General features: G+C 36.0%; 1 protein-coding gene across 7 annotated transcripts in view; it reads left to right on the top strand.

The window, feature by feature from the left end:
• Positions 1-25479, top strand: part of GPC5 (glypican 5) — a 584277-nt gene that overhangs the window by 83432 nt on the left and 475366 nt on the right. For all 7 annotated transcript variants that reach the window (XM_086880902.1, XM_086880903.1, XM_086880901.1 and 4 more), the window contains one exon: positions 7879-8573. In XM_086880902.1, coding sequence (XP_086737028.1) covers positions 7879-8573 — 695 coding nt within the window. The remainder of the gene's footprint in view (positions 1-7878; positions 8574-25479) is intronic.

Genomic DNA, 25479 nt, shown 5'->3' with positions numbered 1-25479 from the left:
AAAAGCTGTGAGATTAAATATTCAGTGATACAAAATGAATATATTTACTTGCTTGATGTGCAAGAAATGTTGATCTGTAGTGTTGCATCTTCCAGAACCTGATGAACATTTCACTTTAATTTATATTTAAAAAACCAGCTTACTGAAGATGAGTGAGTATTGTCACCGTGAAACTGGGATAATTGGAAAAAATAAATAGAAAGTCAGGTTTTAAGCTTCTAAATAGAAAGACAAAAGCTTCATCTAATGTCAGTCATCATCATAGCTTTATAGAAATCTTCCTGAGGTTGGTTTTTTCTTTTTAAGTGTAATTTGTCTGTGATTCCCTAATAATTAATTCTTATAGAGTCAGTACATATAGATATTATGCTCCAGAAGCTCCTTGGAACCAGCCATGCATTTCATTCTAAGAAAAGCAGATTACAGCTGTGAAGAGGGAAAAAAAGATTTGCATAAATGCATAAGAAGTTTTTAATTTATCTATCATTAAGACCACTTTATAGAAGCATGATCATCTCAGCTCTTTATTTGTATAAATTGTAGTTCTGAATTATGTTTAAGGACACTTCCCTTTAATACCAGTTCCCTATAAAAATTAGAGCTTCAGTGTCACATCCTTTTATAGTACAAGGGAGAGGAACAAGTACTTCCAGTGAGCATTTCATCTCAACCTAAAGTAGTCATCTAAAGTCAGAGAGATGAACCATGCCTTAGAAGTGCTTCTTAACTCACATATGTATGGTGTGAAATTATGTGAAATGAATTTATCCTTCTAATCAATTAATTTTCTGACCCTCCTACTTCAATATCATCCTGCTATAAATTCTGAATAATATCCTTTTCATACATCTGAGATGACTTGCTGTCCTTATTTATTATGGCAAATGTGTAAAAATGGTTATCTTAAATCAGTATCAATTTAATGTTCTTTGGCAAACCATGCATAACATTTTGCATCAAAATATTTTCAAACAATTTTCTTAAAGGATACCAGTTTTAAAGCTCTGATTCCCTGGAGTGCTCTGCTTGCAGCTCTGAGCATATTTTGTTCCATGGTAGTAAGCAATATATTCAGAATTTAGAAATATTTTCCTCTGGGAAAGTATTGCCTGGAGAGCAATGGAAAATCAGAGAGAACATAAGCAGAATCCAAGACAGAAAAAAAAAAAAAAAATGGTCTGGTCAAACTCTGTTAATTGCTAGTTATTTCTTCTCCTGGCACCATAGAAAACAATCTGCTCATGTTGCTTCCAAAATGACATGAGTGGTTCTATAGTCATCACTAGTAAAATGATAACACCACACTGAAAAGAAAAGGGAAGAACAGTTTTGAGAGAAAAGTGGAATCACTGCTTATAACTAGATAAAATGATAACCTTGCATTATTCACCTTTTCTTTCATTCATATGACAGACATTCAGTATTAAAATATAATGTGTCAGGGTAAGATTAAATACTTTACATTCCAGTTATGACTTAGGAGTATGTTAAATAGCAAATTCAAAGGCTAGATATTTTAAAATCAACAGCAGTAAGTTTCACTGAAAAGTTAAAAAATAATCTTTTATATTTTACAAAATTTATAATTGTGATGATTTCCATTAAGTCATAAAAATGAACTGAACTCCAAAGAACTGGATAAAAAATAAAGTTATTCCAACATTTCATTAAAAAACTAAACAACAAAAATCAAAACCAAAATAAAACAAAAACGAACCAACAACCTCCCTCCCCCAAAAACCAAACCAAAAAAACCCTACAAACAAACAAAAACTCACAAAAAAACCCCAAGCAAATGACAAGATTTGGATCATTGTGTCAAATCACCTGAGCTTGAGACCTCTTGCGTTATAGGGCTGTTTCTCAAATGCATATCTGAGAAGATGGAGAAGGAAAGGAGAACACATCTAAATTTGTTGATTTAGAAAGCAAATTCTACATAGCAAAACAATTTGTGTCAGGATTAGTAAGCAAACATTAATGCTGTGTGATGATATTAAATAGATTATAAAACAAGAATGAGAAGTACACTTTCCAATTCAGACTAGTGAAAAAATATAGCATGTAAATGAGTGAAATTCATCTCACCTGGCTTTAAGACATATTTTCTATGTTCTGTGTATTGGTTAACTTGGGAATGAGTTTCTTATGAGTCTTCACAATTTCATTGGGAGGAAAAAAGGAGAAAACACCTTACATATCAATTTGAGACAATTTGCTATTTCATTTCGAAGTGCAACAGTTCTTCTTAGTGTAAATAATGCTTATAGCCTGAATTATGTATGATTCTGTATGATTGCTAATTCTTATTAATATTCCAACTAAAGCTGTCCTTTGCCAACTTCCTCATGTCCTGATGCTAAAAAGACCACAAAAAGTCCCAACATAAACTGCAACTAAAAAAAAAAAAAAAAAAAAAAAAAAAAGACAGTATGACTAAGCCAAACTCAAAATCACATGAGTAGATATGTAGGAAATTCCTTAAGTATAATGAATAATATGCAACTGAACACATAACAACTTAGGCCATGGTCAACCAATTCTAATTCAAGTCTCTTGAATGTTTCTGTTTTTTTCAAAGACAGCTAAAATAAATTCAAGACCAAATAAGACCTGGAAAATTCTGTTGTGATTACTTTGAGCTATAAAAGCCTGAGGTGCTTTGCCATCCTTTGGCAAAACCAAGTTGATTATACTACAGGTTTAATCTGTTATACCTGTTTTCTTGCTGACTTCATTGGTGAGTCTGCAATGTAGGAAATGGATTAATTTGAAATATGTTTTAATGAGGAGCAGTTTCAGTGTGTCTCAAATCTGTTTGACTGGCTCCTGCCCTATTGATCTCTCTCCCGTATAACCTTCACAGGTAATGCCCTGATGAGTTAATTCTGTATAATTCATTTATATGTCTTGAAGAATATGAAGAATATGATTCTTCCAGCTCATTTTTCTGATATGGTAAATGATTGAGGGATTTTGCATTATATCTGTCACTTTGTAATTAGGAACAAATACACCTATACATATTTCTCTGTGTGATGTATTTTAAACAAAGATATTATGAATGTAATGCTGTGTGGATTACTTTCTTCACTGTTTTTATTTTCATACCTTTTGAATGCCTTTTGCTTACCTGGCTTTAACTTGCACCTGAGACATTCATTGTGACTCTAGGACAACATATGCAAAGTACATTTGATTGTACTATAAATCTTTAGAAGAAGGGAGTATGATGCTTCTGGTTTATTTGTGCTTCCCATAAGCAGAAGGAAAACTTTACAAGATAACCAAACATCAATGGCAACTGGCAGTACTTTTCCATAGGAGTTTTCAAACCATCATAAATTTATAAGTTTGCTAGGTTTTCCAGGTTTGCTTAGATTTAGTTATTGATTGCTGTATATTATGGGCTGATCCTTAAGATACTCCAGGCTCATCAGTTTTGGATCTCCTCTGGACTGTGAAAAGCAGTCTTGCTAAATACAATGTCATAAATCAAAGATGGATTTTAACCTGTCTGGTTATAATTTATTGAGTTCTATATGTTGCCCTAAGTATGAATTAATTTATAATATGTAATTTAGGCTGGTGAATTATTGCCAAATTATACAACTTCACAACTTGTTGGATGACTGCTAATACTGGAGTCTAATGATTTATTAGACTTACCTCTGCATTAAGTACCATATGTGTTTCAAAACATAGTGCTCAGCATTTAGAACCATGCATTTTCTCATTTAGCAGATTTATAGAACATCTGTGTAAAGAAATGTGTAACAACAATATATTATATATTATGAAAATATAGTTGTTATACAACAGCATGGTTCCGCAGAAATTTATTTCAAATTAATTTTCTAGGGTACCTATGGTATAAAGACACTTGGCCAAAGCTATTAAGGATGAGAATTGCAGGGCTGGTTTAAAATCAAATCCAAATTCTATTTCATTCTGTGCAATATTGCCATTAAATCTGATTAATGTCCAGGAATAAAAAAACTAGATTTCTTTTTTGTTCTCTTTGTTCTAATAAATAAGGCATGTGTATGCTTCTGATTTTTATTTTAAACCCATTTATCCACTGGACTAATAGATATCTTGAAACTTCTTTACAATTTAGAACTACCCATGGCTCTCAGGAACTGAAAAGTTAAAGGAAGGGAAGAGAGCAAATCTTTTAAACAATGACCTGATAGCTGTTTTACATAACTTTGTAATCACTTTGTTAAACACACTATCAAAAAATAATGTATATATGTACTGGTATGAAGTATCAGCTGAAAAAATGCTATACATAAAACAAACAAGTTCTTATTTACAAATTTCCTAGCCCTATGTTTTGTTATTATTAAAATCAGGAAGAGAAATACTGTTGTTCTTTCAAAAAATTAATTGTTTAAAATATTGACAACCCTGAAATTTGATTTAGGAGTGTACAAACAATAGTTTTAACTGTCACCAAAGAAAAACAAAATTGACGTGTGATCTGTGGAAAAACACTAGACATTATTAATAGTAGGGTTATACAAAGTATCTATAGGATATTATATAGCAGTTAATATGAAGATCTCATAAATCATGGAGACGCTGACCCTGAAGATTAAAAAATCATTTGATAACAATAAAATGAGCTTGTCTAGTTCATTTTAGTTATACTTAAAATGTATATATAACAGACTTATACTGATTGAAAACCCATCACATCTGTTATGTTGCTGAGTAATTAATGCTGATTATGTTAGTCTCAGCCCATAGATTTAAAAGATAAACACATTGCTACAGCTTACAGTATTGAACCAGTATAACTTGATTTGTCACTGAAGTATCAGAATGTGTTGTAAATGACACATATTGCCATCATAAGGTGTTCACAGGAGCTCTTCAATATTGAAAGTAAACATAGGTCTGATTTGCTGTCTGTCAGCAAATTTGCTGAGAGCAAAACAAATATCTGAAATAGCCATGGTTATAAAGTAGAAAATGAGCCAGTAGGAAAAAAAAAAAAAAAATTAAAAAATTCTGTAAGAAATCATAAAATGACAATTAAACAGTATGATGCAGAATTGTAAACACAAGTGGCCAGTATCATCACATCCTATTTAGAAAGGCAGAAATAGTCAGTAAATTATGTAGTTGATTATTGTACTCATTCATCTGGTGGTTGCTAAGGCACTAGCAATGTAGTTCAATATTGAAGATTTGTTATTGTTTATACCACATTGTAAAATCTATTGATTGTCCATATGCAGCATGATTTATTCTTTCAACTAATATTTGTGCACTTGGTAATAGGATACTGCAGCCATGGATTTTAACAGACATTTTAGATCATAGACTTTGTGGTTTCCATCTAGGAAAAGTAATAATAAAAAAACTTGAACATTCTTCACATTTTATTATTTTAAACCATCTAAACCAAGAATAAGTTTTACCTAATTTTTTTGTCTTTGCTCTTCTGGGCTGCTCCATTATTTTATAAGAAGGGTTGTCAAGTCTGTGATAACTACATATCTAGAATTCAGTTCAATGGTCTCAGGACAGCCACCTAGTACCATTTTAAATGTAAAATGTTTATCAAGAGCCTACAGATATGACAAAAGACCTGCAGAACACACATGCCCTTTCGGACAGGCAAATAAAAATGGTATCTACCATTAAAAATGCTATCAAACACTCTTAGACAACTAAAGTTTCCATAGTAGGGCTGCATGCTCTTTGCATTCCTTATTTCCCCCAATAAAAATGAGATGTATTATAATTATATATTTATTAATTTAGGGCTGTAATTTAGTTTCCCATGTACCTGTGCCTCCATGGGAGCTGCATGTCTAAACTGCCTGTACAGCTGGTGGAGATGTCATCCTTGGTTCAGGTGCATTAAAGTGGGCATCTTGATCAATTTAATCTGCCCTGTCTGACTTGTGCCTCATTTGCTGCTCCAGAAGGGAATGGGTCTCCCATAGCTCAGGTATGAGGTGTGAGGCACTGGTGGTGTTGGGAGCTGCAGAGCTTCTCAGCTGGCACTTCTGCCTGTTAACTCACAGGATAAACCCAAGAGGCTTTTCTGTGTTGAGTGGGCCTCCAGTGGTGGAAACATAGCTTCATGAAGGGTACTGACTTCAGGAGTATGACTTTTGAAACAAATGAATCCCTTTGCTGAATCACTATGATATCTGGCATCTATGAGTGATTATAGTGAAATTCATGTATGGAGAGGCTCACATGTGTATGTGACAGTGACATAGCAACAAAAAAAATCCAAAAACACACAAGTGGGACGCACTTTCTGACTCTTTACTGTGAACTGTCAGCACTTTTTTTCCTACTTATGTGGATGTTGGAAGAATAGAAAAGAGAACAGCAAATTCAGTTTAAGATACATGAAATACAAAACTAAGATTTACAGAGGAAGTCCTATAGCAGAGGAATGAGTGTTATTTATCTCATTTTTATTGGCGAGAGACTGAATGCAAAATATATGTGATCTTTTCAAAAAGCACGCGATTTCAAGCTCTCTGCAATCATCAAGAATCCTTTCACTGACCTGAAGAACAAACTTTTTATTATTATATAAGGCACTTATGCATAGGTATTTATTAAAGATGTGATAGCCAGTCTTGTCTTTTTTACATTTATTCTGGTTTTCCTACTATACATTTCAGTCAATGACTGACCAGCAGACTTCAGATTGCTTCAGAAATTGCTTGACGTAGTTTGAAACTTTGATTCCGCCTGTATTTAGCATCAATGTTTAGACAGTATTAACTGTATTTCATGCTTTTCCTTAATTTATTTTTACAGTCTTACTTAAAAATAAACATGAAAAAATACATGGAAACTTGTAAAGCTTGAACTCACTAACTAAATTGTAGCCATTTAGTGTATAAAATGGTTTAATGTTTTTAATATGTCTGTCTGTGTTTCTATTCTCAACTCTAAGCTAAGTTTCTTTTTGATCCATATATTGCTTCATTGCCTTCCTTAAAGTGCAACCTTTTCAGGCAGATCTAGGGAATTCCTCAGTGTAAACACTCTTCTTCTGCTTTGAAAACTGATGTTTTCTCTTGCCTGCAAATCATAGGCCAAGTCAGGAAAGGATGTTTTTCCAGTATACTTAAACTGCTTTATTAAACACTGCTCAGTGTATTTAAGGATTACCACCTAAAACGTGAAATACAAGTTTTGTCCATTCAGGGTTTATTCATTATGCAGTTCTTGAGGCTTAACAAGGGATTATCCATCAGTTCCTGAGGAAAGCAGTTCTTGACCATACCAATTGTCAGGCCAAACAGCACTGTTTAAAATCATGTTCTCACGTGTGTTTGGAACATCTGCTTCCTCTGGAAGACACAAAATAAAAACTGATCTTTAAGAGTTGAGTTTTAATAGAATTGAAGTGTTGTTTATATTTTTTAATGTTACTTTTTCCAATCTGTTTAGGATGGTAAGAGGAATGACTAGGAGTTAGTGAGAGCATTCAGCTGTTTATTGCAACTTGCAGAATGAGTTGTGAGATGAGAGAGCTAATGTGTTTATATACAGAGACAGGTACAATAGGACTTTGCTGTATTTTGTAACTTAATAACTCAGCTTACAATTATTTCCTGTCATTTTTTTTTTGTGTTTAATGTAATCAGCAAAGAAAACATGGATTATTAATTGTGTTGTAACATTACTTGTAAGGTGCTTCCCTATATAGAAAAGACAGTTGTAGTTTGTGAGAAGTTTGTCTCCTCAAAAATGCTAATGCAAAAATTTGGGATATATGTAAGTTGTCCTAATGTAACTGTTTGATGTTCTTACTCTAATTTCTTATTTTTTTAAACCTTAAAAATAATGATTGATTGATTGATTGATTGATTGACTGATTTATTGCAGAAACCTTTGAAATGCTTATCAGACTGGCTGAGAATTACACAAGCACACTTTTCTGCAGTGCGTATAGAAACATGGCTGCTGAGGCTACTGTGCACGTGCAGGAGTTCTTCACAGATGTTGGACTCTTCTTATTTGGCACAGACATCAGCACAGAGGAATTTGTGAATAGATTTTTTGACACCCTGTTTCCAGTAGTCTACAACCATGTGATTAACCCTGGTCCGACTGACATTTCACTGGAATATGCGGAGTGCCTGCGAGTGGCAAGAAGAGACATCAGGCCCTTTGGCAACATCCCCAAAAAGGCCATAGGACAAATGGGAAGATCACTCTTACCCAGCCGGACTTTCTTGCAGGCTCTGAATTTGGGGATTGAAGTGATCAATACAACGGATCACCTGCGCTTCTCCAAAGACTGCAGCAGAGCTTTGCTGAGAATGCAGTACTGCCCTCACTGCCAGGGGCTGACGCTGAGCAAGCCCTGCATGGGCTACTGCCTCAACATCATCCGAGGCTGCCTGGCTGACGTAGCAGAAGTTGATCTCCACTGGCGGGAGTATATCCAGTCCCTGGAGGAGCTCTCCAGAGCTCTGAGTGGAGCACACGGCATTGAGCACGTGCTGCTGAACTTCCATTCCCTTGTTCATGATGCTCTGGTACAGGCTCGGATCAACGGGCCAGAATTATCTGTGCAGGTAAGACACTGGTTTTATCCACACTTGGGGTAAACTTGACAGTAGGAAAAGTATCACTGATAGCTGCTATTTCTCCAGCCATTTTTATGGTGAGGAATACATTTGTATATGAGTTCAGCCTTATTTGACTAAGCAGTTTCTGGGAGCACAAAAAGTGCTTTTCACGAACATAAGAAAATTGTTTAATTGTTATCTTAAGCACACATTATGATAAATGTCAACAATCCTTATTTTAGATACCAGTGCCCCACCTTGAACCTATGACTTTGCATATATTATTTCCATAATTTTGTATGTTTCAGAGGAAGCAGCACAGTACATTTGTAACATGAAGTAAGTCCTTCCTTACACTTAAAAGGAAAAAAAAAAGTTGTGTGAGATCTCTCTTAGCTGTGAATGTGTGAATTGAAGAATTTTAGGATACTGTATGGAAAGTGGAAACTATTTAACTACACTGTAGGGAAAAATGCTAGTATATATGCTAATTTATGAGGGTAAATACCAAAATCTGAATTTTCCTTGTATATATTTAATCCGCAATTTTTCTCTGTGTTCTTACATGCAGACTTCACTGACAGTGGCATATTCTGTATTAAGTGCTGGATCAGATAGCTTGGTTTGGGGAGATGCCTTTAGTTTTACAGTACATCCTAAGGAGGGTGTCCCTGTGCTGTGACATCAGCTGAGTTGCAGGAGCACTCCTAGGACTGCCTCAATATGTGATTAGCTGAAGTTAAAGCAGTGTCTTCTGGTAAGCTGCTGACATGACCTCTGACAATAAACAACTTGGCCTAATACAATAAATAGAGGTTTCTTCATTTCTTTCTAAGACTCAGAGTCTGATATAATGGGTTCTTCATGCTGTTGTAGTCAGTGAATAATAGGGTTAATTTCTACAAATTTCCCACTTTATCACTTTATACCAGCCAGCTTCCTGAGCCATAATATCCTGCTGCTCAACTTCCTTGAGAAAAGCTGTCATTTTTTTGGAAAGGGGTATTTCACTAACAGTTTGACTCAAAGTGGCTCACTGATGTCTCTCTAATTACCAAATTATTTCAGATCTACAGCTACCTTTTAGGGAAATAGGCTGTTGCTCCTTTGATTTCTGTGGGATCTTCTTTGCCTACCATTTTCAGGAACAAGCTAGAACAAGCAAGTAAAGGTTCAAGGGAAGGACTTGTGTTTCCTACTTCATCCTGGGTCATTTAATTTGAAAAGTTTTAAACTTGGATTTCCAACAGTGAATTGTCATTGCCCCAGACTTAAAAATCTCTTAGCACACTCCTGTTTTCAAAATGAAAGTTTTTACAGGTCAAAATAGTGTATTTCACTGAATTTTAGTAAAAAATAGTCAGTGAAGAGCCCTCTGCTTAGTGTTTTTGCTTAATGAAAATTCCATATAGATCCAAAATAAAAGGCTTTATTTTGATTTTCCTGAAAACTCCATGCCTTCCTTCTCCCTGTCCTTCATTCAATGTAAGGAGTACTAAAATTTTTTATGTAATGATATTTGTTGCCAATGTGTTTGTTCAAAGATCATGTGCTTACTAATGTTGAGTTATAATCATCAGATAGAGAAGCATTTCCCAGCTTCAAAATCCACATCATTCATCTTTGACTCCAACTGCACCAGAGCTACGTATCTCTTTCACCTAATTTCTCTCTTTTAATTGACTGTTCCTTTCTCTCTTTGATCACTAATTTGGTCAAATAAGATAATAATGCAATGATCCCTTGAAACATGGTGATCTAGTCAGTATATTTAATATTTTACCATTTATTAGGTATCAAGACCTAATTCTGAAATGTAGTAAATACAGTCTTACAGCTTTAAGAGGCAGAGGACAGGAATTTCATTGAAATTGTCTCATTAATATTTATTTTATCTTCAGAGTGACTCATGAACTGTTTCAGGTTTTGATAAGCAATTAATGCATCAGTGACTCTAACAGACAGAAAAGATGATTATGAGCAAGCAAATAATGGTTTGTTAGGCACGCAGCAGTCTCTGGTGTTTTAGAAGAGAATTTCATTACATTTTGTGAGTTTTAAAGAAGCAAACAGAAAAAAAAAATCTAAATGTTTGGAAGGATCATATATAATTATGCAAGTGTTAGTGTGAGAATTTACAGAGTATCCTGCTTAATGATACATGTAGCTGTGCAGTCTTTTTATTCATTCATGGTTATGTTTGTGTAAATAACCATATGTAAAGAATTTTTTCTAACACTTTTCAGGAGTATTTAAATCAGATATATAATCATGCTCTGAGCTCTATGTTGCTGGAAAGAACATTAATGCCTATATAGCACGGCTTCCTTTTACAAAACTATTTTTTTCTAGTAATTTACAGCTTGTTCCCTTCTGCTGGGTCAGCAGAGCAGTGCTACTTTGTGTCCACCTGGAATTTATCTTTCTCTTTCTTCTTACTGTTTCAAAATGACCTTCAATTCCTGCCTCCCACAGCTCTGCTGACTGACAAATAAGTGCAGCACCTGTTCATCATCTCAGTACCTGTGCATTATTTGTTGCTATTCTGCAGAATCTAGCGGAGTTGTGTGGGTTGTACAACTATTCACAAATTTATGTATTTTCACACCTACATATTGTCATATATTTAATGCCACTTCTGTTCCTGAAATCTATACATGCCCATATATTGCTCAGTACATAAGGTACCCTATGCTTTTTAGCTGGAACAGAAATTTTTTAGCCAACATTTGTGTGAATACTCATACAGATATAATATAAGAGAGGTTGAAGAGAGCTGCACCATACAAAATGAGAACAGTGTGCATTATTAGGATAATCTGAAGAAGGTGGTATGTAGTTCTTACACAGCTAAAAGTGCCCGTTGTTACAGAGCACCTTGCAGACTCATCATGTGCTTCTTTTGTGCTTGGCCCAAGTTGCCACATGCTGGTCTCTGAGCTTGTGTATAGCCAAGGAAGTCCCCTTGGAGGATACTGTACAGTCTGATGAATGAACAAGAACTTTATGACACATTTAAGCCTTAAGTACATGTAAAAAACCCCAAACCAAACCAAACCACCACAAAAAACCAAAAAAAGAAACAAAAAACCCATGGAAATTTGCTTAGAAGTTACAATAAATTGTTTCAGGTCACCCCCATTCTGTTATCAATGTTAAGACAGGAGGACAAAGAGAAATTTTAGCAAGATTTACAAAGATTTGCTGTGGATGGAGCCTATTATCCCCAGCATAAGAGCATTTTTCCACTCCCTTTATGTATGGATTAATGTCACAGCCCCAGGCCACGGAGGAGCAGCCTCCTGTGTCACTTACAGTGTGATTCAACAGCAGTTTAATCCAGTCTCACCCTGGATTGTCCAAGTCCTGCTTTGGCACCATCCTCAGCTCTCTGCTCCCACCCCTTTGCCTCCATGCGTGCTACCCTGGCAGCTGAAAGTCAAGCTGGTTGAGGGAGTGTCTGTGCTCTCAGCCAGTTTTGTTTTGCTATTTGAAGACTTGTGCTCCCATGCATTGGGTAACCCTCAAGTGAGAGGTTCACTGGAGTGGGACAAACAGAGGTCCTGAGAGTAGGGGAAATGGATCTGAGGTCAGACAAAAGATGAAGGAAAAGGGGGAAGAAAAGAAGAGAAAGCTAAAATTCTCAGGGCTTTATAGTTTTATCTTCCCTGCAAACTTTGCATATGGGTTTTGTTCTTGATTCCCAAAAGATCAATGGTGTCTGAGTTTAATATTGAATAAAAGAGATGAAAAAGAATATTGATTAGTTGTTCATTGGCTATTCTGAGCACTGAAGATTTTGGGATCCGAAGGAAAATTAAGTATGTGACCATGATACTAAAAGATACATATGCATATAAAATGTGGGAATCAGAAACACAAAATAAAAAAAAAAATAAGATCACACAAATTCTGGCATTTCCTTATTTTGAAAGTGAGGAATCTGTGCTACAGGTTTTGTAAAATTCTTGCGTGTACTTTTATATGTAATGTAAGCCTACAAAAATTCAGAATGGGATTTTCAAAAGCACAGTGTCTTCACTGTGTTCTGAGAGTTTTCAAAACAGTTGGAGACAACAAAATTATAAAAATTGTGGAAGCTCTCAAGTCCTTTAATCTCAGTCTAATCCTGAAAGAATATCTAATTTATGTGTCTTCTAAAAAATAGGCATAATTATATTCTATTAAGAGAGACTTTTGTCTTGTTTTTTTTTTAATCAGCTGTCTAATAGTAGAAAGAAAGCAAGATCTTTCTTGTGGCATAGAATGCTAGCAGAAAAAATAATTTAATAAACTTTATTTAAAGGTTTATTTTTCTTCCTGGAATTGACTAGGTATAAAAAGCTAGAATTGCTGTAATAAAGTGATGTCTTCAAAGAGAGTAAGAAGAATGATACAGGAAAATACAGGTTAGTCAACCTTACCTCCATCCACTGAAAGGTGATAGTCTAATCCTGGAAACTATATTCCAAACAAATGGAGAAAATGTTGATTGGGAGTAATGGTTAATGTACTTGACACCCTTAATAGTAGAGCCATATTGATAGGTTATGGGTAGAGCAATGGATGATGTCTACCTCACCTTTACCAAAGCCTTTGTTGTTGTCTCCTACAACATCTTTAAATATAAACTGTCAAAATGCACAGTGAGGAAGACTGAAAAATGGATGGGTGGCTGGGCCCAAAGGGTTGTCACCAGTAGCACAAAGTACAGCTGGAGACCAGTCATTAGTGGTCTGACCCCCGGGTGTTGATACTGGGGCAGATACTCTTTAATGTCTTCATTAATGGATGGGGTGATAGTACAGCTTACCATCAGCAAGTTTGCAGATAGTACAAAACTGGGAGGAGCAGCTGACACACCAAATAGTTGTGCCATTCAGAGGGACCTTGGCAGGCTAAAGAATTGACCTGAGAGGAATCTGATGAAGTTCAACAAAGGGAAATGAAAAGTCTTTTACCTGGGGAGGAATAGCCCCATGCATCAACAGCTGCTGGAGGCTGACTGACTGGAAAGAAAGGGCATGAGGCTCCTGGAGAACACCAAGTTGAATATGAGAAATTCACCTGTACAGTAAAGAAGTCCAGCAGCCTCCTGGGTTTCATTAGGAAAAGCACTGCCAGCAGTTTGAGGGAGGTGATCCATTTCTTCTCAGTGAGACCTCCTCTGAAGTGCTCTGTCCGGTTCTGGGCTGCCCAGTATGAGAAAGTGACTGAAAGTATGAGTGACTGAAGTGAGTCCAGCCACAAAGATGAGTATGAGACTGGAGCATCTTCTATATATGGAGAGGCTGAGAGAGATGGGGATGTTAAGCCTGGAGAAGAAAAGGCTCAGGGGGAATCTTATGAATGCGTATAAATACATGGTATCAGCCACTGAAGAGGAAAAAGCCAAGCTGTTTTCAGGGCTGTCCAGAGAGGTTTTAGAGTTTCCATCTTTGGAAATACTCAAAACCCAACTAGACATGAACCTGGACAACCAGCGGTATCTGACCCTGATTGAATTAGGGATGTTGGACTATACAGCCTCAAAAAATCTCTCCTAAATAAATCTGATTCTTTGAAATTGTTCGGAAGGTGGTTGCATCAGAGGAATATTCTTAACTGAGGAGCCAACCATCTTCTACTCAGTAGCTGTGGTGGGATAGGACCCACACAGAGGGATCATGGACAGGGCAAGAACATACCCTGTTTGTGGTGTGTTAGTGAAGGATGTGGGAACAAGCTTCATCTCATGGCTGGTGAACATTGCATGTAAGCATGTTGCTAAAACTGAATTTTCACAAGTCTGTATGCACTATCTATTTATTTCATAGATCTTTGGTCAAAGCAAAAGAATGAATTGCTCTTTATACAATCTCTAAGCATGGATAAAATTTTCCACAACAGGATGATAAAATTTGAGACTAATGGAGTGATAGACTGGAGGTTCTCAAAGAAAGTGGTAGCCAAGCTACTACTCAGCAGTAGTACTTCTGTGCTCAACAAAAGTGGAGGTATTGGTGATAAGCTATGGAGGGAAAATGAGCTTTGGTTTAGAGATTGGACAGATACTACCTAAATCTGACATTGTGGGAAAATTATATTATTTCTGTCACCAAACTATCTATCTGGACTTAGCCTTGTACTCCTTTAACTTTCAGCGAGTGTTATGTTCCCATTACCAATTTGTAAAAGACAACCCCTTCATACTTTGAAAAAAGACACAAAAAACTCCAAACCCCTATCTTTTTCAGCAAAGCAGGTTTTGGAATAAAATTGTGGAATTCTGCCTGAAATTTTTGGCATTTGACTGTGCCATCATAACTTTGTTGAATTTAAATTACTTGATACATTGATGAATTTAAATTACTTCACAAAATCGATAGAAACTCAATTGTGAAAACTGCTGAACAATAAGTGGATTTAAAGTCTAATACAGTTGTGTTCAAAAAGAAGATTCCTGCTTCAGCTAACACAGAGTTGAAGGCCATCACCTTCCCGTTCTCTCCTTTCATATATGCATCCAGCCATATCTGTAAAAAACTGTACTACTTGTATGATACAGCATAGCATATTTATATAATGGCATATTTTTATAATGCCATGCATATGTCATTTTTTTAATGCAACATGAAGTAAGTCTATTGCAGTCGTGACCTCCGTCAAATTCACATTTTTGTAGTGTTGTATTTCACTTCCCTGTTGTTTCGTCATGGAAAATCTTCTTGCATCTATCAAAAAGTTTTCTTCTGAAGCTAAGTTGGGTTTTGTTCATCAGAAAAGAGAATGGAGAACTTTGAAAACAAAGTGAAAATCACCAAATAAAGTGTTTATGGCTTGTTTGTAACTAATGAAAAGTTGTTTTCATTAAATAGTAGGCTTTATTCCTACCTGAAGATACTTAGCAATTGGACAGCTTTTCCCATCTCTTTTTGTTTGATCCATCCTTTCTATATATTTCAGTACTTTTCATTTACTAATGTCTGAAGTGTTACCCTCATTTCTGCTATTTGTACCACACACTACATATTACTATGAGTTCCTATGTTGGTTTTTTTGTGGCTGAAATCGGTGTTTATTCAATAACAGGAAGATGCCTGCTACAACATTTAACATAAAAATCGTGGTAATCACAAGTCAGAACATTTTGTTGTTGGAATGGCAGTTGTATGCCATGTTGCTGTATCATCCTCAAAACTGGTGTCCTTTTACACTGCCATTGTTTTACATTTTTCTAATGTGTAGGAATAGAGCTTGAAATCATGCACAGAATATTGGCAGAAGCAATAATACTTGCATAGCTATGTGCACATTGTGGAAAAAATGGGTGTTAGGGTTGTGATCTGCTCCTTCGATATAGCAAGGCATTGTACTCAAATGCAAATTGGAAAGACAAAATATATAGACATTTCTGGGCATACACTTGACAATATCCTGTTTGTCTTTTATGTTAAGATTTATGTTACACTGGGAGGGGAGATATGTGGCAAACACTGGAAGCACTTGTTTCCATCAACATTTTAAGTATAATAGCAGAACATGAAACTGTGAAACCACAACTATCTAAACAAAAGCAGTTGCTATGTTCCTCAGCTTTTCAGAATTTAAATATATGTTATCTCAGCTTTTGGTAGCACTTTCAAGGTAGATCCTTTCCTATTCCACTTCTTTTTCCCCCAATTTTCTTTTCATTTGTGGAAATGACAGAGGAGATATTTCTCACTGTTGGCGAGATGTTCAAATCCACTGTCAAGTTCACATCTCACACTTTCCCGAAAAGTGCTTTTTTAAAATTCATTTGCCAAATTGTCCAGATTCCTCCCTTGTGTCTCCCACAGTAGAGTTATTTGTATGGGCTGAAGTTTGCACTGGCATTACGGACTGACAATAATCCCCAGTCCCCAAGCCCCCTGCAGTACTTAGGGGACTGAGGGGCAACAGAAGAGCTAGAAATGAAGGAATGAGATTTACCTTGAGATGGAGGAGATAGGAAGAGGGTGTTTCTAGTCTGATTTTTGTTTCCCACTGTTGTAATCTATTTTTATTTGCAATATATTTAGTCTTCCCCAAATGGAGTCCATGACATTAACTGGTGAATGATCTTGTCTTAATCTCAACCCACAAGCTTTTTCTTGTTATTTTTCTCCCCTGATTCTTTAGAGGAGGGGGAGTGAGAGGGCAGCTGGGTGAGCCTTCGGCTCTTAGCCAAGTCCACACCACCACAGTTATCAATACACACGCATGCCTTTGGCAAGCAATGCTGAGTAGTGCAGGTTTATATGAGATATGTTCAATCTAGAATGCCAAGTAAATAATGTAGGAATATATCATAGCATGCATTATGCATTTGTATTTAATGTGTTTTGAATGAACCCACTTCACAATTTGAAATTACTTGAAACTTATGTTAAATGGTTCAATTTTGCTGTTTTTCTTTTTTAAGATAGAGGTCTGTTATGTCAGGAAGGCGTAGGATCTTTAATATACCTTCCCTTTTTTTTTTTTTTTATACAATAGAAGATTAGGTAAAATTTGGGCAAAATACACAGATCTGAAATGGCTTTTCTCTTTCCAGTGGCTGCATGGAGACTCAGAGGTCTGAAAAATGCAGAGTAAGCAGTCTGGGCTGCCATCATGGACTGGGTTTAGGTGATATGTTAGATCTAACTCTGCTTGGCACAGTGGCAGGTTTGTCTCATTGTGCCTACTGGGCTCTTGGACTGAAGGTGAGGAAGATTCTCTGGGGGACTGAAAATACTGTGATCTGATTCTTCATATTTGCAAAAAGAGAAGGAAGGAGACTTCTCACTCCTTCCCCAAAGCTGAGTAGAAGGCATGAACAAGTGTGAAGAACACTAACAATCCTTTCTGTAAGCTGTGTATGTGTTTTTTCTCTGCTCTTCATTTTTCATTGTGAAACGGAGTAACTTCACAAAGAGAGGGGTACTAAGCTGAGCAGACTTTGGTATCTTAGCTGGCTTTTAAATCACTACCAACCCTTTGTAATGAAAAACATTTTTAAGCGTAAATCCAGAGATTTTGAAGCAAATGAGCTTTTTGGACTGTTTTGGTTCATATATGAACGTGTATGAATTAGTGGCCATCTTGAATGTTGCTGAAAATCTTCAAAGAAAACTGGTTTTCCCAGCTTCAAAGAAGAGAGTGAGGAAGTACTGAAACACTTAATATATAGATAGAGAAAGCAGAAACATTGATCTTGTAAGCTGCAGTTTGAGATGGGGAAGAAACACATAAGTTCTCTGAAATATCAACTATATGGTGGGCTTTCCCTCCTTTTTTTCTGATGTTTTTTGTTTCTTATTATCATGAAAAGGTGACCCTCCAGTTTTAGAGAGTTATCGACAGTGTCTAATGCTAAATGAAATGATGCATTATGACTGTTAATTTAAGTGGACATGATTTTATTAACTTTCTTTAGTTACGGAATTTTGCTAACAAAACTGCTCTGCTCTTCACAGTTTTGCAATATAAATTGCAGCCTGCATGAAGGTGTAAATACATTGTGCAGATATGCTGATGGAGCCACCTTGGTTTGCATTCACTAGTTCGTCATGTATTGTAAATTGAAATACGTTTTTTGTTTTGAGTTATGTGCCTGATAAAGGTTATGGAGCCCCAGTTCTGCTTTCATTGACAACCACACTTATAATGAATTTCTTTTGGTTTACACAGATGACCCTCGATAGTCTTAGACCTAGATTTAAAGAACAATTCTGCCTGTGTCCTACAAGACAGCACAATATTAGCCCTCTGTGTCAGAGCTGTATTTACTGGGCACACAGAAATAAAGAGTAATGAAGTATATTTGGACCACAAGAAAGCATAAATAAATCATTCAAACTACACACAAGCAGCTGATCTTTGGGAAGGGCTACTATCGGTTTTATATAATTTCTTTCTGGAGGAGAACCACAGAGTGAAGTTTTCAATGAACATAAATGAAACACCTTGGCATCCGCTGAAGCAGTCTTGGATCGGGAGAGCTGGCAGCCTCTCATAAGAAGCAGTTTTTGTTGAACTGCCTTTGAAGAGTTTGAACTGGCAGTGCTGTGTTCTGGCTACAGGGTAACTTGGCTGAGAACATTCGGATTTCCCCTGACATTAAGTCATTTAAACTAAAAAAAAAGAAAAATCATTTCCTTCCCTCCCAGCTCCATTCAGGAGGAGAAAGTATTTTTACTGCCAGACTTGCTGAGGGTTAGTCCCTTCTGAATGGAACAGCAGAATTAAAACCATTTACAATTTTAGTAATTAAAGACCAGAAGACACAAATTAAAAGTATATTAAGTAGCTCATATTTAATGAGCTCTTAGATTTCTTTTTGTAATCCCCAATATGCAAAATTATGAAGGAAATCAGAGATAATTAAATACTGACAAGATATGAGAACAGTCTCAAGACTCTTAAGAACTTGGACAGGATTACTGATTTTGATAAACGTAGTAGTAGGAGGAGGATATGAGTCTCAATCACGTGGAAGTTGGGGACTGTGACTTCCAGAATCCAACAGCTTGAACAGCAGTCTTTTACAAAACCATATGAAAAAATTCTGATTATCAAAGCTGGTTTCCAAACTCTTTGCATTTTTGTCTCTTTCTTGGTCTTGGCTGAAGATTTTGTTGACTTACAGAATGGTTTGCATTGCAAGGGACTTTAAAGATCATCTAGTTCCACCCCTTGCCATGGACAGGGACTCTTCCAATAGACCAGATGTTCAAGGTCCCATCCAGCCTGGCCTTGAATACTTCCAGGTATGGGGCATTTCCCCACGGCCGTGGTGCTGCATAGTGCCAAACCAAGTGGAATTATTAGTTCAGTATCTCCAAGTTGTACTTCAATTTATATATCACAGAAAATTACTTTCCTTTTATTTCCAACATATAATCCTTCGATTTTATTCCTGAGGAGGCTACCACTGCCTTGCTGGTGGGTGTACATTCTGTACATCTGCAGCTTACTTTTCCACAGTACCACCTGGTTGGGTTTGAGCTTGAAACCTTTCCAATTCTACGTCTCTTGAAAAATTATAACTGCATTTTCATGTATCACCTGAAATTTCAATTTCAATTGTGAATAAAATTTCTTTGAAAATATCATTAGCTGGAAAGTCTATTTAAGATTTGTTTTTCAGGGGATTCTAAATTGTTAAGTAATTTGAGCAAGCATTCTAAGTGTCATCTTTGCTCTCTAATTCTCTAGGCTTTCGTTCACAATGTTTTCCTCTTCACTTGTCATGGACTTCTGCAAATTCTATAAAATGCTTAAGTGTAGGTATGAATCTTGTAATTTTCCACTGTAACTCCAGAACTTGCTTATTTCTCTATGTCTGAGACATATTGTTAGAGTCAAGTAGTCACAAATAAAGAAGACAAAATTTGCAAAGAAAGCAAAGAAAATAACACAATTTGTTCACGGTTTTCCTGAGTAGCACACCAGTCTCACCAGTACTTCACCAGTCTCTCCTCACATTAATGATTGCAGATTAAATTTTTTCCTGTTCTGAAGGGAAAAACAGACAATTACTACCTCGTGCAAGGTTTTCAAAACCTTGGAATTTGTCTCGATAGGGAATACTTTAACTTCCCATGCCATGTGCACCTTCTCATATATCAAAATGCATTTTTCTTTGAAACAGAAGTTTGAGATTAAATGAGCAACTGTTCCAAGAAAAAAAACCAAAAAACAACGAAACCAAAACCCCAAAAAGCGAGCTGAAATGCTTGGGAATACTGAAATACTGATGCTCCCTCTCGTGGTTTAGCTGAAACAAAACAAACCAAGGAAGTTGTAACAGTTTAATACATTGTTTTCCTTGATCAATACCTTTGGTAGTTTGATTAGCAATCTGGTGCTGGAAATGCCGGTGGCTCACCAAGAATATGTTTCTAAAAGAAAGTATTCCTTGGGTATTTCTAGAAAGAAAAAAATTTAAAAAAAGTTAAACACCATTTCATTTGCAACAAATGTATTTGCAACTAGCCTGATATTTCATTCTGGCTTTGTTTTAGGGTTATTATATTTCAGCTGTCTATTAACTCATGAGTGTTTGAGGGGTTTTAACTGCAAGGACTGTGGGAAGTTTACAATCTGACAACTAGAACTGAAAGCCACCAGACTAATCACTAACTAAAACTTGTATTAAATAAAAATGAGACTATGGCATAGCTAGTCACTTAGACTGTACTGTGCATCAAGGAACAGGGGAGAAGACGCCTCTCTGGGTCCAAAACCTCTTGGTCATTTACTCAGATCTGGCTGGGTATCAGAATCAGGAGTCTGAAAGCTGTCTTTTCCTTTATTTAAGGAGTTTCTTTAACTCTTCCATGTTTGTTTTGGTAAGTTTAGCAAACAATGTAAGTTTTTGATACATATATGTATATATCTCTAGGATTTCTTAGAGATAAATTGAGTATATGTCAGGTTTTAACTAGATGGATCCAGTCTCTCAGATCTGCAAGGCATCAGTGTGGTCATGGTCCATATAGGCATTAAGACTTGAGTCTACTGAGACTTGGTAAATCTAGTTTGAAGTGCATCACAGGACTGTGCATTGTTTGCTTACATCATTTGATGCAAAATAATTTCAGTAGAAATGCTGAAGTCAGAAAGAACCATTTGCATAGTGGGAAAAAAGAGCAAAAGGCACAAGCCAAAACTAAAACAAAGAATGTGTCACATTTCTCACACTGAGTGTCTGAACTTAGAGGATAGTGTCTGACCATTATTGATATGATGCTCCCATCATTTTGCACTCCTGTTTAAATACAAAGGTTTATAATGCTCCAGTTTTCCAAACTGTGAGTAATCAGATAGATATTCTAAGGAATCACACCAAGCAAAATCAAACTGCCGTAAAGTTCACGTGTGGCACTAATTGCAATTTAACTGCATGGTTATTACAAGAGCTTTTAATTAACTCAGTCATCATACTGTGGCATACAAATCGTGCATAATAGCAGCATGCTGACTATAATGACAATAGGTTTGTCTGAACTGTGAAAATCAGGAGTTTTATAATTTTTTGAGGTTTCTTTTTATGCCCTTAAATATTTTGTGGTATTTAAGAACACTTCAAAAAAGGGGAAAAAAAAGAAAGAAAAAATCCTAGCAAGTTTCTGAGGCTTGCCTGTTTTAAAATTTTGTGGAAGTCTTTTATTCTTCCTGAAATTCAGTAGGAGGTATCTCAATGAACTATTTTTCTTATGATTTTTCAGTTTCACTTTTTTATTTTTCATCCCCTTTGAGGATCATTTTACACACTGTTTTTGAAGACAAGAAGAATGCTGTTTGTGGAAACATTCTGAGGAAATCCCATTCCAGTGAAGCTGAAAGATATTAAGAATACATTCTGATGAGGTACTGGTGCAAAATGATCATTTATTAGTTCAGGAGGGTAGTGGGAGCATTGCTCTTCTCTCAAAGTTAAGATTCCAGTCTCTCAAGACTGGCAGTAATAGCACTGAATGATTTCTCAATTGGAAGGTTAATTTCGCATTCCAGAGACTAAGAATTAAGAAACAATGTAGCTAATGGATATAGTTGCAGTCCTTCAAAAAACACAAGAAATACAATTAGGTGGTGTTATGCTCACCACATGTACTTCTTCCTGTAGATATAAAGAATGCGTTAAAAATTAATACAAAGCTGATATTATTATGGAAGCTGTATTTATCTGGTTTTCAGACTGTCACCAGCCCTGTACTGGGAAATGAAATACTGGCATATTTGAGTTATAAATTATTTGGCTCACAGACAGAACAGGCACCTGAAGGCAAGACAACAGTACATGACATTTTCACGTGCACAAGTTTACTGCAGAAGCCAGGTGATAGATAATGAAGACTGGGCTAGTGAGGAAGGCAAAAGTAAATTTTCATGCACATAAAGTTAATGACATAAAAGTGACAGACACTACTGAACAGTTAAAAATTCCCCAGGCTGGGTTCAGCTGGGTGAGCAAAATGAGCATGATGTACCAAACACAGAAAGAAGAACCAACACTGCACAAAGCCAGTGGTCTCAGAGGTTTAAATATCACAGATATGAGAAAGGTAACAGAGATGCTGACATCACCACTGTAAAATGCTGAAGTAGCTTGTCCTTCAGAATCTGTGTCTGAAAAAATGACTGCTAAAGAGCTGATTTTGTGCTGCTGCTCTCATTAACACAGCTGAGTTCTCAGCAGTATGATTACTGTCATGCATATCTTTGTGAGAATGGCAGAGGTGTATGTGGTGCTTTTTTGTAATGGTTTTTATTAGAATTTTCAGAATTTCCCAACACCAGGGAAAAAATCAGTTCTTAAAAAGACATTTCAGATAATTACTGGTATTTAATTTTATTTTTATATTTAAAGTTTACCCAGCATTAATTTTTAAGAAAGTTTTTATATTGGAAACTAATGTTTGTATTTACATGTATCAGTGAATGCAAATTTCCAGGTATTGCAAATGCATTTCGTGAGACATTGACTCAAAGTGAACAGAGGAAGGCTGTTAGACAGTATTTTGAAACAACTGTTTATGTACAGCACATATAAAACAAGTACCATCCATATTCCAAGTCACTATGATTGTAAAAAAATTATTTTTTTGTTCATTTTAATCAGAGAAAAATATGATGAGACTTTCTTGCAAATTCAAGAAATACGGATATATGTGGATTCTCTTGTTTTCCTAGTGAACATGAATATGTGTATGAGTTTTTTTCTGTTTATTATAGGTGGAACCAATTTTTTTTTTTTCCCTTTCCTTTTTTTCCCTTGAAGGACTGGTAGTCATCTGCTCAGGGGCTCCATTAGCCAGCAAGTCATTTCCACCCTGTTTCTCCTCTCCCCACAGGCTCTCACCCTGCAGTCAGGCTCTGCAAGTGCCTGGACAGCAAAGGTGCCTTGTTCAGATGTACAAGGCACCTGAGACCTACAACACCCTATACACCTGACCCAGGCCTGTCCTGAGACAGAGCCTCCTTCCCAAACATCTGGATCTGACTCTCACTCTCTTATTTTTATTCTTGGTAAAACAAAGAGTAGCAGAAGAGTGTATGGGAAACTGGAACTGAGGCAGCTTGAACAATCAGTTGCTTTGTCATAAAAGCTGATCATAAGCATAATGTTCCCTGTGTCACATCAGTGAGCATAAAAGAATATGATAAAAGTGAGACAAGTAAAATGATGGAAACATTTTGTGTCTTTGGTATATTTATCTCCATTATATTGGCATAGAGTGGCTGATGGGATATGCTGCTGCAGAGGCTGGAACTGAAGGAGCAAACTTGCATGAGGATGCATGAAGCATAGAAAAAGTGTAGAGACTTAGAAGGGGGGAAATGGGGAGTCCAGTTAAGCTGGTGGAATATGACTTAATATGTTCTGAAGAAGTAATGGGGGCAATAGTATGAGGGAGGTTTGAAACTGACTTTGAGGACAGGAAGGAATGCGGTAAGATGCTGTCCAAGGAATCACTGCCTCTAAGAAGAAACGGTGAAATGAATGCCTCAAGTGATGTTCAAAGTGTAATCCCTTAAAGGACATTAGACATATGTCCAGAGATCATTGTCTTGCAGGTAAATTCATGTGTTTCATTTGAAAGGGGACTAAAGTATAACTTGGCTGCCTGAGTTGTGACTTGTGAACCATGGCCTAAAAGGACTACTCATTTTCAACTTTACCTTCAATTTCAAATCATAAAGTGAACACTATTTCTTATGTAGTAATAATGCTGATTATTTCTTCTTTTCTCTGCCCTAAGCAAGTGCATTCAATGAGTCTTTCATTATCACCACATACAACATGCTTGTCAGAAAATTCATTAAAATTAGGTGTGTTTATTCTATTTTAAATTTGAAATGTATTTTTTAACTAGCTCTAAAGGAGTTCTTGCTTGGAAAGATGGTCCCTAAGACTTGCACTTCTTTCTTTAGTGCATGATGATAACTTGAAAATGAGATTTAATTGCTGTCTCTGTTCTTAAATGTGGGGATATAAAAAGCAATAAGAAACAATAATCCTTGTTCTGTAGCATACATGCTCCTTCCTTCACATGGTAGCATTTTGAATATGTTTCTGCTTAAAATTGGATGCCTGCCTTAGATGCCACATTGACCTCCTGTCTTCCTTTTTCTGTCTGAAAGTTGACTCCGTACTGACTACCAAGTTTTCATAAATCACATAATACAGTATTAGTTTTTCACCAGTGCTAGCTTACACAAATGCATGCTGTTCAGTCTGCTTAATATATCTTGTCAGATATGATTACAAGCATAACTATCTCTTATTTAATAAATGTATATATATATATATTCCTAATTATTTTTACTCAATGACTAGGAAAAGTAATGAGCTAAGAATGTGGATTGATGTCCTATGTCATACAAAATGCTCAGTATCACATTTTATGAAGAAAATGAGATTTCATGTGAATTTTTATCTATTGACATCTAGATCAGAAAGCCAGACATAAAATTCCTTGATATTTTCAACATCTGTGTTCCAATATCATTAAACTTACATCTTGGGTCGTTACCTTAACTTCTTTCAATGTTGTAATGCAAGTTTCCACCATGATGTTTACTATATCTTTGTGTAACTGGGCTGAACATACCATAATAATTCATCAACCCTGAAAGAAGGCACAAAGTTCAATGCATATTGTAAATGTGATTGGGATACATTACAGAAAAAGTGGAAATATGCGGCTGTTCACAACACATCATATTCTCTGAGGTTACCAATACTGTCTATATAAAAAAAATATTACTTCCTTATGGGTAAGAAAAAAAAAAGCCACAATCAATAAAATACGTGGTGATTTTCTTCTACACTTGGTATGCCTTAAAAAGGGATGCTTTTACTGGTTTTTTTTTCTACTATAAAATGACTAATTATGTGTTTGCTGCATTCATTATGGAT

Source organism: Cyanistes caeruleus, chromosome 3, assembly GCF_971803275.1.
Source record: "Cyanistes caeruleus chromosome 3, bCyaCae1.hap1.1, whole genome shotgun sequence".
NCBI classification, from domain to species: domain Eukaryota; kingdom Metazoa; phylum Chordata; class Aves; order Passeriformes; family Paridae; genus Cyanistes; species Cyanistes caeruleus.
This window is presented reverse-complemented; position numbering and strand designations above follow the sequence as displayed.